At 40.0% G+C, this 12950-nt stretch overlaps 1 protein-coding gene across 5 annotated transcripts in view; it reads right to left on the bottom strand.

The window, feature by feature from the left end:
• CycK (cyclin K) overlaps window positions 1-11931 on the bottom strand; it is a 215275-nt gene extending 203344 nt beyond the window's left edge. For all 5 annotated transcript variants that reach the window (XR_010858552.2, XR_010858551.2, XM_067136494.2 and 2 more), the window contains exons 1-2: window positions 11498-11931; window positions 11113-11244 (exon numbers count right to left, since the gene is read on the bottom strand). Coding sequence is in view for 3 of the 5 variants with exons in the window: in XM_067136494.2 (XP_066992595.2) it covers window positions 11113-11244; window positions 11498-11716 (351 nt within the window). In the remaining 2 variants the exon portion in view is untranslated. The remainder of the gene's footprint in view (window positions 1-11112; window positions 11245-11497) is intronic.
• Between the last annotated feature and the right edge of the window lie 1019 nt (window positions 11932-12950).

Genomic DNA, 12950 nt, shown 5'->3' with positions numbered 1-12950 from the left:
ACTACGTTAAATAATTCCACAAACACTACATTACCGCCTTCCTTCCCGTGATAGCCGTTCCTAAACTATTGCCCAAAGCAGTGCTGATAAATTCCCGTGGAATTCATTCTTTGCATTTAGAACATACGGAATGACGTGTTTATCAATTCTTGTATTTTCACCGAACAATATTTATGCTTTTAATTTAATTACATCTTGGTATTGAACGGTTTGCACTTTAGAAATACGGTTGTTTTTATTCCTGTGCGTTTATGGAAAATTGATAACGTAGCATCAGACATCGAAGCCCGCGAACTCGGAAGCCATTTAACGCTGGTGTATTTTACGTTTCTGTGCTATACTTGAGAAAAGCGGCAAAATGAAAGGAACAAAGCCGCACAAATTGACTGATGCGAGTAAAGAACAGTGTACGCTTTCAGATTTCTTCGTAAGTAGGGCCCGTAAATGCAACACAAAGTGATACAGAAGCGAGCGAATGTGAGAAAACACATGTAAGTACGACAATGACAAGCGTGAAATTTATGGTGTTCAAGACAATGATAGGTCAAGCATTAAAAATACGTCGAAATTTCAATTTTCAGGCAAACGCAAATCTCAGCACTTTTAGCGAAGTACGTAACGAAAATTAATGTTAATATGTTACAGCATATGAATGCATTATTCATGGCATCTTATCATATTGCAAAAAATAGCAGACCCTACACTGATTTTGAAGGTTTGGTTACATTGTTACGCAAGTTAAATGTTACTGATTCAGAGAAGTATGTGAATGATACACAATAAGGAGAATCGTAGCTTGAATTACTACCGTGGCTGTGCTATGAAGAAGGAATTGCGAAGAGTAAATTATGCAGTAACTTTCGTAGTATTGCCGACAAACATTCTAAAGTTGTATCCGGATTTTCAGGACCATTTAAACTGGAAACGTTTAAAACATACGAAAAATCCTATCCTCACTCGAAGTGTCAGGAGGCTGAAAAAATTGCATAACAGCCCCAAAGGGCCTTGGCCTACCAAGCGACCACTGCTCAGCCCGGAGGCCTGCAGATTATGAGGTGTCGTGCGGTCAGCACGACGAATCCTCTCGGCCGTTATCCTTGGTTTTCATGCCCGGGGCCGTCATCTCACCGTCAGGTAGCTCCTCAATTGTAATCATGTAGGCTGAGTGGACCTCAAACCAGCCCTCAGGTAAAAATCCCTAATCTGGCCGGGAATCTAACCCGGGGCATTCGGGTAAAAGGCAGGCACGCCACCACTACACCGCGGGGCCGGCAGGAGGCTGAAAGTTTCATAGCAAGTCCCGAATGTGAACTTTTAGCGAAGTGCGTAAAGAAAATGAATGCTAATATGTTGCAGCATATGAATGCATTGTTCATGGCATCTTATCATACTGCAAAAAAGAAAAACAGACCCTACACTGATTTTGAAGGTTTGTTTGCATTGTTAAGCAAATTGAATGTTACTGATTCAGAGGAGTATGTGAATGATACACAATGCAGATAACTTATTTTATACATTGCCTCAGATCTTCGTGAAGATTTTATATGTGACATTAAGGAAAGTTCATGTCAGTATCTTACTCGATGGATCAACAGATAAATCGGATGATGAGGAGCTGATACTTTACATTCCTTTCTTTTAAATAAGGTGACTTTCTATTTTGTCATTGGAGAATGAACAAGCAATAGCTATATGGAAGCTCTAGAAACAGAATTGCTTCAGTTAGGGGTTGGAGAACTCTTTACAGTACAAAACTAATAGGTATAGGGACTGATGGAGCACCAGGTGTGATTGGTGTCCGTAATGGTATGGTTACAAAAATATCTGAAAAAAATTGAGAACTCGAGCTCATTGTTCTTCACTCACTGAAAAATGTGAAACTTAAAAATCATTGATGAAATTGATTCTATACTCAGGAAACTATATAATGTTTTATCGACATTCGCCAAAACGACTTCGCGAAGTGAAAAATATGTCGGAGTTGCTGGAATGTGTAATATCTAAATTGGAGTATATTTACACCAAGTTAGTAGGGCAGCAAGCAAATTATATGCTTTGCATGCAGTTGTCAAAGACTGGGAATGCCTAGTGGTGCATTTAGAGAATATTTCTGAAAGGAAAAGTGAAGACGGAATCACGGCTAAAGGTCTTCTAAAGAAGATCAAGGACTTCAAATTTATCATAATTCACTTCTTGTATGACATCTGAGTATATTCAAAAGACTTTGTACCCCCTGTGGGTGGGGGACGCAGACGAATAATACACCCACGGTATCCCCTGCCTGTCGTGAGAGGCGACTAAAAGGGGCGACCAACGGATGATTGAATTAGAACCATGAAACTACTTTTGATTCGTACCATCATGCGGGGAACACCATGGGTTGCCTGTACTTGCGAGTAGTACCACTAAATTAGGTACGAAATAGGTTTGTGATTAGTAGCAGTAAAGAGGCTGGCCTGGGGGTTTCCAGTACCTGTGCGTCGTACCCATATGAGCAACACCGCGGGTCTAGGCGTATAGCGGCACCGTGGGTATGCGTTGCCTGTGATTAGTACCAAATATGTGAGGAACACCACGGGATAGTGCGAGTGCCTGTGGTTAGTACACCTAGGTGAGGAACCTTATCGGTCTGCGTTGACAATGAGTGGCACCATTGTGTGAGAAACACCATAGGTCTGCGTTTCCTATACGAAGTGCAATCCTTGTGAGTAGTACCATCTTGTGTGGAACACCGTGAGTCTTCTCTACTTTTAATTCGTACCCCAACATGACAAATACCATGGTTCTACTTTACTCGCGACATGTACCATTCTGTGGGGCCTTAGACATGGATTTTGCACCCTTTTAGACATCAAGCATCATTGTGCTTTATAAGTGGTCCCTTGGTCAGTAATAGTATTATTTATGATCTTTCTTGAGTCTGATCCACTGGTTTTTTTTTTTTGTTGGGTTCATGTCCATCCATTCATTCTTCATGACATTTTTAATTTTATTTTGGTCAGTGGATGAATTTGAACTTTTTGTTATTTCATTTCGTACCATTAGGGGCCGATGACCTCGATGTTAGGCCCTTTTAAACAACAAGCATCATCATTACAACTTTTATTATAATTTGGATCCGCCTAGTAATAATAAATAATAAAATAATATTAATAATAAAAATAATAAAATAATAATATAATAAAAGTTGTAATCTTGGTTCAATACGGACAAACAATGAAATTGATTAATTTAAGCATCATCATCATCATCATCATCATCATCATCATCATCATCATCAAAAGACTTTCACTTGTATTTCTGAGGCATGTTCTGATTTTAAGTCAGACAAGAGTGCATGCAAATAATGCAATTAATTCATTGCAGCAACTTTACAACACCAAGGGCCCAATGGCAGAAAAGTTTTTCCTGCTATAACACTTTCAGGAGTTTTCAGTGGAATACAGTTATCGGGTGTGTCGAATAAGAATTTCTCGAGCAACAAGGAACATATTTTGGCAAGTGGGATTACCTTTCTGAAAGATACATTTCTTCAAAATAAGGACATTCAAAGTGCCACTGGTGTTATTGACAGATATTTCTGACAATCACGAAAGCAACTGGAAAATTATGGCAATAGTGAAATACAGTTTCTTGCCATTCACTTTTCAAAACACCTTCAAATTGAAGAGAACAACGTAGAAGACATACTGAGCGAGTGGTACGAGTTCAAAGTAGTCGGGAAAGGTCTTCCACTGAATGATCTACTTGAAAAATCGCGGACTGTGAAAGGACGATTTCCGATTTTAAGAAAGCTCCTTTCACGCCAGGCAAATACTGTTCCTTAATTAAGGCCACGGCCACTTCCTTCCCATTCCTGGGCCTTTCCTACCCCATCGTTGCCATAAGACCTATCTGTGTCGGTGTGACGCAAAACAAATTATGAATAGCTTAATATATAGTGGCAACAACACCTGTATCGACTCATGTGAGCGAGGGTTCTGCACAATGACTATGATTAAACACAAACTGCGAACCAAGCTTGCCAAGAAAAACTTATGTGATCTCATGATAATATCTTTGAATGGACCATCTTTAAAGGACTTTGATGCAACAAAATGTATTGATTGTTGGTTTTTTGGTGGGAAATCAAACAGCCGCGTGTAGTGTAATTTTAAAAGACGCTGACCTTGAAGGTGACTGGTGAGTATTTGTGTTAGTATCTCTTAAAATATAAATTTCCATTGTTATATGGACGTAAGGTCACATTTCAAAAACAATACGTAGCTTTATCCTAGTCTAACCTATGGTTTTCATAATGTATATTTGCAAAAAATGTGCTGGCTCCTGATAAAAAGAGGCTATTTTCTTCTACCCCTGCTCGCATCTATTGCAATGCACAAGTCTCTGATGCATATGTTAATATAGGGACAGAGTATTATCGGCACACTTTCTGGATATATTTACACCCTAGTGCTGAATCGGTCGACCTCGGCAATCTTCGAGATTCGTACTGGCAACCTTTGAAACACAAACTATGAATCGCCTATGCATCGCTGTGCGACATCTGGCGTACACTTTACGTACTAGTACGTTTACACAGCAAAGCCAAACTATATAATTCATGCTAGGAACAAGATTTGCATCGAGAAATGTTATATAATGTGTGTGTGACACAGTTGTTGGCTTAAGATAATAACGGTTCAGAAACTTCATATAGATCAGTCATATTCTTGATTCAATTCAGATTTCATTTTCATTCAGTTGGCAGCACTACCGGAACTGGGAGAGCTCCCTCCTTACTTCTCACCCCTGTACACAAATATATCCAGAAAAAGTGTGCCGATAATACATCTTGTACATTATCTCTTTACATTTCATAGCTACTTCACTGTTCCACACCAAGTTTCTTACATTCTGGTAGAACGTATTTCCCAATTATCAATCAATCAATACTGATCTGCATTTAGGGCAGTCGCCCAGGTGGCAGATTCCCTATCTGTTGCTTTCCTAGCCTTTTCCAAAATGATTTCAAATAAATTGGAAATTTATTGAACATCTCCCTTGGTAAGTTATTCCAATCCCTAACTCCCCTTCCTATAAATAAATATTTGCCCCAGTTTGTCCTCTTGAATTCCAACTTTATCTTCATATTGTGATCTTTCCTACTTTTATAAACGCCGTTCAAACTTATTCGTCTACTAATGTCATTCCACGCCATCTCTCCACTTACAGCTCGGAACATACCACTTAAATGGTAATTCTAAATTCCCATGGAGGGAATTAGATACTTTTCCACCAATAGAGCATATCAAAAATCAGATGTTGGCTTTTCAGGCGTTTGCTCTATTAACCAGCATTTCGTCTTAGGTCTGACACTAGACTCGTCAGAGTGGGATGTGTCAGACCCTACCCACTGATGCTGGGGTGTATGCAGGTGAATTTATCAGAAGCCTCTTATGTGGCACAGTCTGATAACTGCATACGGGAGATAAAACTCCACAATGGAATTAATGCCCGCCTAGCAATTCCAAATGGTCCCATTTGCCCGCCTAGCAATTCCAAATGGGACCATTTGGAATTGCTAGGCGGGCATTAATTCCATTGTGGAGTTTTATCTCCCGTATGCAGTTATCAGACTGTGCCACATAAGAGGCTTCTGATAAGTTCACCTGCATACACCCCAGCATCAGTGGGTAGGGTCTGACACATCCCACTCTGATGAGTCTAGTGTCAGACCTAAGACAAAATGCTGGTTAATAGAGCAAACGCCTGAAAAGCCAACATCTGATTTTTTTTTACATACCACTTAGTCGAGCAGCTCCTCTTCTTTCTCTCAATTCTTCCCAACCCAAACATTGCAACATTTTTGTAACGCTACTCTTTTGTCGGAAATTACTCGGAACAAATCGAGCTGCTTTTCTTTGGATTTTTTCCAGTTCTTGAATCAGGTAATCCTGGTGAGGGTCCCATACACTGGAACCATACTCTAGTTGGGGTCTTACCAGACACTTATATGCCCTCTCCTTTACATCCTTACTACAACCCCTAAACACCCTCATAACCATGTGCAGAGATCGGTACCCTTTATTTACAATCCCATTTATGTGATTACCCCAATGAAGATCTTTCCTTATATTAACACCTAGATACTTACAATGATCCCCAAAAGGAACTTTCAGCCCATCAACGCAGTAATTAAAACTGAGAGGACTTTTCCTATTTGTGAAACTCACAACCTGACTTTTAACCTCGTTTATCAACATACCATTGTCTGCTGTCCATCTCACAACATTTTCGAGGTCATGTTGCAGTTGCTCACAATCTTGTAACTTATTTATCACTCTATAGAGAATAACATTATCCGCAAAAAGCCTTACCTCAGATTCCACTCCTTTACTCATATCATTTATATATATAAGAAAACATAAAGGTCCGATAACACTGCCCTGAGGAACTCCCCTCTCAACTATTACAGGGTCAGACAAAGCTTCACCTACTCTAACTCTCTGAGATCTATTTTCTAGAAATATAGCAACCCATTCAGTCACTCTTTTGTCTAGTCCAATTGCACTCATTTTTGCCAGTAGTCTCCCATGATCCACCCTATCAAATGCTTTAGACAGGTCAATCGCGATACAGTCAATTTGACCTCCAGAATCCAAGATATCTGCTATATCTTGCTGGAATCCTACAAGTTGAGCTTCAGTGGAATAATCTTTCCTAAAACCGAATTGCCTTCTATCGAACCAGTTATTAATTTCACAAACATGTCTAATATAATCAGAAAGAATGCCTTCCCAAAGCTTACATACAATGCATGTCAAACTTACTGGCCTGTAATTTTCAGCTTTATGTCTATCACCCTTTCCTTTATACACCGGGGCTACTATAGCAACTCTCCATTCATCTGGTATAGCTCCTCCGACCAAACAATAATCAAATAAGTACCTCAGATATGGTACTATATCCCAACCTATTGTCTTTAGTATATCCCCAGAAATCTGATCAATTCCAGCCGCTTTTCTAGTTTTCAACTTTTGTATCTTATTGTAAATGTCATTGTTATCATATGTAAATTTTATTACTTCTTTGGCCTTAGTCTCCTCCTCTATCTCGACATTATCCTTAAAACAAACTATCTTTACATGCTGCTGACTGAATACTTCTGCCTTTTGAAGATCTTCACATACACACTCCCCTTGTTCTTTAATTATTCCTGGAATGTCCTTCTTGGAACCTGTTTCTGCCTTAAAATACCTATACATACCCTTCCATTTTTCACTAAAATTTGTATGACTGCCAATTATACTTGCCATCATGTTATCCTTAGCTGCCTTCTTTGCTAGATTCAATTTTCTAGTAAGTTTTCTAGTAAAGCAACTAGCAAAGAAAACAAAAGATATAGATATTGAAAGGCTTACTGTCTACTTTAAAAACAACCACTTAATTCTAAATCCTCATAAAACACAAAGTAATATCATAGGAAACTAAATATTGAGAAATATACTTTGAAAATCGTGTGAAGAAGAGCAAAACAGTGATGACAAGACGAGAAAGAGAAGAAAAAGGAATCGTTAGTATCAGGAAACAAAACCTTGAGGTTGTTATGTGACTTGAAATAATGCAATATGCAAGGTTGGATAAGGAGATCAGCAGAAAGGTATGAAATCTGCGTCAGCATCATCAGACAACAGAGTATAAAATGCTGGTATAGTCATCATTGATCTGATCTTCAATAGGAAAGTAGCTGGTAGTGAGGTTCCTATTATCGGTGTCATAAAGAAACGCAGACTTCAGTGGTATGAGCACATAATGAGAATGAACAGGGAAAGATCTGCCAGAAAATATTTTGACCTTAATCTCGTAGGAAGAAGACCACAGGGAAGACAAGAAAACGTTGGATAGAGACTGTAAGATCAGATGTCGAGGAGAGAGGATACAAATGGGAGGATGTACTGGATCAGAAGATGTATGAAGACAGAAGGAGATGGCGAGCGCTTGTACACCACACCCAGGAAACTGGAGTTGGGAAATGATGATGATGAGCCATCATTGAAGGAAGTAATTGCTCTGTTATAGTAAGCTGAAGAATTTTATACAATTGCTGAAAACGTGACTTACCAATGAATCGTTACTTATGAAGTCATTGGGAACCCTTATTACAGCCATTTCTATTTCACTCTTAATTTCATTATTTCCTAATTGTAGTAGCCATAGTGCAAATTCCTTTTCAGAATGCTTTGCAAGCACGTTTGTTTTCAAGAGCAACACTGTAATTTTTAGTCATATTTGAACATTCTGGATACATGCCTGAATTAGCTGAGATGAAGTTCCTGAAGAGTATGGTAGGGAAGACAATGAGAGAAAGTACAAAATGTTGAGGTCAGAAAAGAAATAGGGTAGAAAAACATTGATAAGATGGAGAAAAATAAATTGAGATGGTTTGGACAAGATATGAGGATGAAGGAGGCAAAGATACCAAAATAAGTGTTGGAGGCTAAGACAAAAAGAAAGAAAGCAAGATGGAGAGTCTCTGTCAAGAACAGCAAAAGAAGACCGGAATGGAATACAATTAATTACTGAAGAGGAGTGGTGGAGGGAGATGCAATGGTGGAGAAGTATCATCAACTCCCCAACCTGGCAGGAACTGGACAAGTGGAATGAAAATTATGATCACGGATCATTGTCCATAAGTTCAGCAGTTACTACCACTGCCACTGGCTGAAATTTAATGGGAAATGACATCATTCCTAGAAACAAACACACACGGACTTTCCTTACAAACCCCAACAAATCTAATGAATAAATAACAGTCAATCAACAGCTACTTCAAACAACAAATGTACACCTGCCTCAATCTCCCAAGGGATAATTAATTGACGTGTGCTGCTGTCCACCCAGGCCATCGGACCTAACCTGAAGCCTTATGTCTCAGACCCCCTTTCCTTGCCACCAGCCCAATTCTAGCTGAACCTAATCAATTCAAATGTTGCATCCGGGAGATAGTAGGTTCGAATCCCACTATCGGCAGCCCTGAAGATGGTTTTCCGTGGTTTCCCATTTTCACACAAGGCAAATGCTGGGGCTGTACCTTAATTAAGGCCACGGCCGCTTCCTTCCAACTCCTAGGCCTTTCCTATCCTATCGTCGCCATAAGACCTATCTGTGTCGGTGCGACGTAAAGCCCGTAGCAAAAAAAAAAAAATCAGTTCAAATGAATGGTTTTGTCAGTAGTCTTAATTTATCATTTTGCCACTATCAAACATACAATGCGGTGCTGTGTTGCTAGAGACTCACTTTACAACTGTCACTAATTCCTAAGTTGGCAGCTTTGTGCAGAACAGTCACATCATCCAAAAGTCATAGTGAAGTTAGATTTGTGCTTTTCAAGCAGTGCCTGCAGGATTTAATCTTGAGGGTCGCATAGTAAAATTTTGCCTCATGTGGATTAAGCCCAGTTTTATGGCCTTAAAGGTCTATAGCAATGGCTCCAGGAAAAACCAATCATCAAAATTAACCAACAACGTTCCAAAAGAAAACAGAACCCAACCCTAACCTAACCATGTAACTGGGAAAGCTTTCTGGTAAATCACAATCTAACCCTGCATCCATTATGAATAACAGTTACGTTCATCAACACCATGGTTAATAATAAAACTTCACAGATATGTGAAGACACAGATAGGCCCTATGTCTTATTGCCGGGCTGAGTGGCTCAGACAGTTGAGGCGCTGGCCTTCTGACTCCAAATTGGCAGGTTCGATCCTGGCTCATTCCGGTGGTATCTGAAGGTGCTCAAATACGTCAGTCTAATGTCAGTAGATTTACTGGCATGTAAAATAGGAACTCCTGCAGGACAAAATTCCGCACCTCGGCGTCTTCGAAAATTGTTGAGAAAGTAGTTACTGGGATGTAAAAGTGGTGGTGGTGGTGATTACTGTTTTAAGAGGAAGTACAACTAGGCAACCATCCTCTATATAACACTAATCAAACAGAAAAATGGAAGGGATCCGACACTTTGAAACATGAAGGTATAAGCCAAAGTAAGACAAGACCCACAAAGGGCATGAAAATAAAAGACTCCCTAGGCCTCAAGTGCTCTAAAACTGTCAGGGTCAAAAAATAACAAGAGTTGACCAAGTGAGGTCGGATATAATAGATGAAAGTGAGGAGCCTGCCACAAGTAAGTGGAAGCAATGCCTGGACTCAGCTAAGGGTCCCATGGTCGCCAACCCACGTTCCAAACTTCAGAGCCCCTGGGGCCCTTTCAGTCGCCTCTTACGACAGGCGGGGGATACCACAGGAGTTATTCTACTGCCCCCACCCACAAGGGGAAATAGCAGGATGTGAAAACAATAACACTGTTACTATAGAGAATGTTATTTGTTTTAATATCCCACTAAGTACATTTTAATAGTTTTCAGAGGCGCAGAGGTGCCGAGGATTTTTCCAGCAGGAATTCTTTCACGTGCCAGTAAATCTTCAAACACGAGGCTGACGTATTTAAGACCCCTTCAAATACCACTGGATTAGAGCCAGGATTGAAAGTGTCAATAAACAAAGGTTAGTGTACAATGAATTCATTCTACTGGCAGCCATACAAAACAATCAGCGCGCCAGGCAGAAAACAACGGAGTGGGAGCATGGGGTGGGCGTGGGAAGATAGCACAACTTTAATGATGTTACAATGACAACTAGACGATGATTGCCCACTTGTATTTCCTCTTAAAATATCACCACCACCACCACCACCACACAAGGACAACTACCATTTAGGTTAATTATTTTCAAAATGTAAAATGGAAGTCAGATTTACTGATGCAGACACACTTATTAAGCTAATGGAGAGCATAGTTTACAGCACAAGGTACCTATATACATATTCAACTTCCTGTACATCCAACAGCGCTGCAATACTGAATTCAAAAGGCCTGATCATATCATGCCAATCACTCGGGGTAATTTTGCGTAGAACTAATTAGTATAGGGCAAGATCACGAAGCAATCCCAGGAGTATCCACTCAAAACCACTGAAGCACAAGTCAATTTACTGAACACATCGACACAAAGTATAGAAAACTCCTTCCATATAATGTTGTAGAGTACTATTACAAAATTTCACATACTTACCTTGGGATCTTCTCCAAAGGTTTGAAACTTCTGATCAGTAAGCAATGATCGAGCAGTTTTAATAATGTCTTTGCATTTCTTAGGGGTTTCTTCAACTTTCCCAGCAAGAAATAAACAACAGCACGCTGTCACCTAAGGATAAATTAATAGCATGGCATTACAAAATTCTGGGCTATGTTGTATTGATTTATAGGTAGACCTACCGTCTCTGAAGTAACCTCTATGATGAAAACACTCAGAACAAAAACGAAAGTGAAAATATGCATTCATAGTTTGAGCAAGGAAAAAACATTTTTGGTTTCAGTGCTCCTTATTTTGACAGCTAACAAAGATGATTAATAAAATGCAGTTTCATTGCCGCGTTATTATAGACTGTATTACTTACATATCGCGGAAAATGTCTAAAAGAATGGAACATATAGAACCGGTGGAAGTACACAACACCAGTGGCCATTGTGTTGTATCCTAGGTCCATTTTTGTACCAGTGTCGATGATAAACCTCGCTCCTTCTCTCCTGTATCTACATTCAGTATCGTAGTCAATTCCATCCTGAACTGATGGGGTATTTCGAAGTTCCTTCCTTTCATAATACCAACAAGGCATATCTCTGAGTACTACACTTTAGTTCACAAAAGCTTCGGCTAAAATAGACCCTCTTTCTTACTTTAAAAATTAAAAGTTTCACGATATACAATGACATGCGAAATACAACATGATCAAAGTTATAGTAGCCCTGCACAAACACACACAAACGAACTAGAAATACACTGTCTGTCGCACTCTGGTAGCAAAGAGAATGTCTGCTGTCTGGTAGTCCGTACCCCACCGCCGTCTCGATCCTCTTATACTGCCTGCTCTATGCCACTAGTTTAACACATGAAGACGCGACTACCAATATTTCTCCAAGTCGCCGTAAGAGTGCAGCAGTAGACACACAATATTCGCTATCACTGAGGGTGTAGCACTGTGTTATTGGTGCATGAATGTGTGTGAAAACCTGAGTTATTTCGTACGATGAGTAAATGTGTCTGGTCACTTCCGTTCTTACAAGATATATATTGTATAGAACTGTGAAATGAATTAATCATGTTATGATTAAAGATATTTCAAAAGTGATTTTAAGGTGTTGGGACTTGGTTCTTTTCATTCGTGCAAGGTATATTTTTCATAGAACTGAAACTTCAGATTCTTTCCCCAAAATATTCAACTGTTACGTACCATTTTGCCAATCTCGGCAAGGCTGTTCGCAGCCAGGAAAGATACGACCCCATGAAATACCGTCTAGAAGGGAATTAAGAGAAAAGCGGCTGTCGGCTTTATCTAGGCAAGGGCCTAATAAAGGAAGTAATTGGATATCCGCAGATTACTCTCGCATGTGTGCCTTTACACCTTATTTCAGAAGGTGATGGAACCTCCGCGGCTCAGGCGGCAGCACGCCGGCCTCTCACCGCTAGGTGCTGTGGTTCAAATCCCGATCACTCCATGTGAGATTTGTGCTGGACAAAGCGGAGGCGGGACAGCTTTTTCTCCGAATACTCCGGTTTTCCCTGTCATATTTCATTCCACCAACACTCTCGAATATCATTTCATTTCATCTGTCATTCATTAATAATGGCCCCAGAGGGGTGCGACAGGCTTCGGCAGCCGGCACAATTCCTATCCTCGGTGCTAGATGGGGCTTCATTTATTCTATTCCTGACCCGGTCGAATGACTGAAAACAGGCTGCGGATTTTTTTTCTACAGAAGGTGATTAAAGCCGTGGAGGATAGTGGATTCCTTGTGATAAGAATTGCGACGGACAATCACAAAACAAACGTCTTCATGTTTAGACATTTG

The sequence above is a fragment of the Anabrus simplex genome, chromosome 1 (genome assembly GCF_040414725.1).
Source record: "Anabrus simplex isolate iqAnaSimp1 chromosome 1, ASM4041472v1, whole genome shotgun sequence".
NCBI lineage: Eukaryota > Metazoa > Arthropoda > Insecta > Orthoptera > Tettigoniidae > Anabrus > Anabrus simplex.
This window is presented reverse-complemented; position numbering and strand designations above follow the sequence as displayed.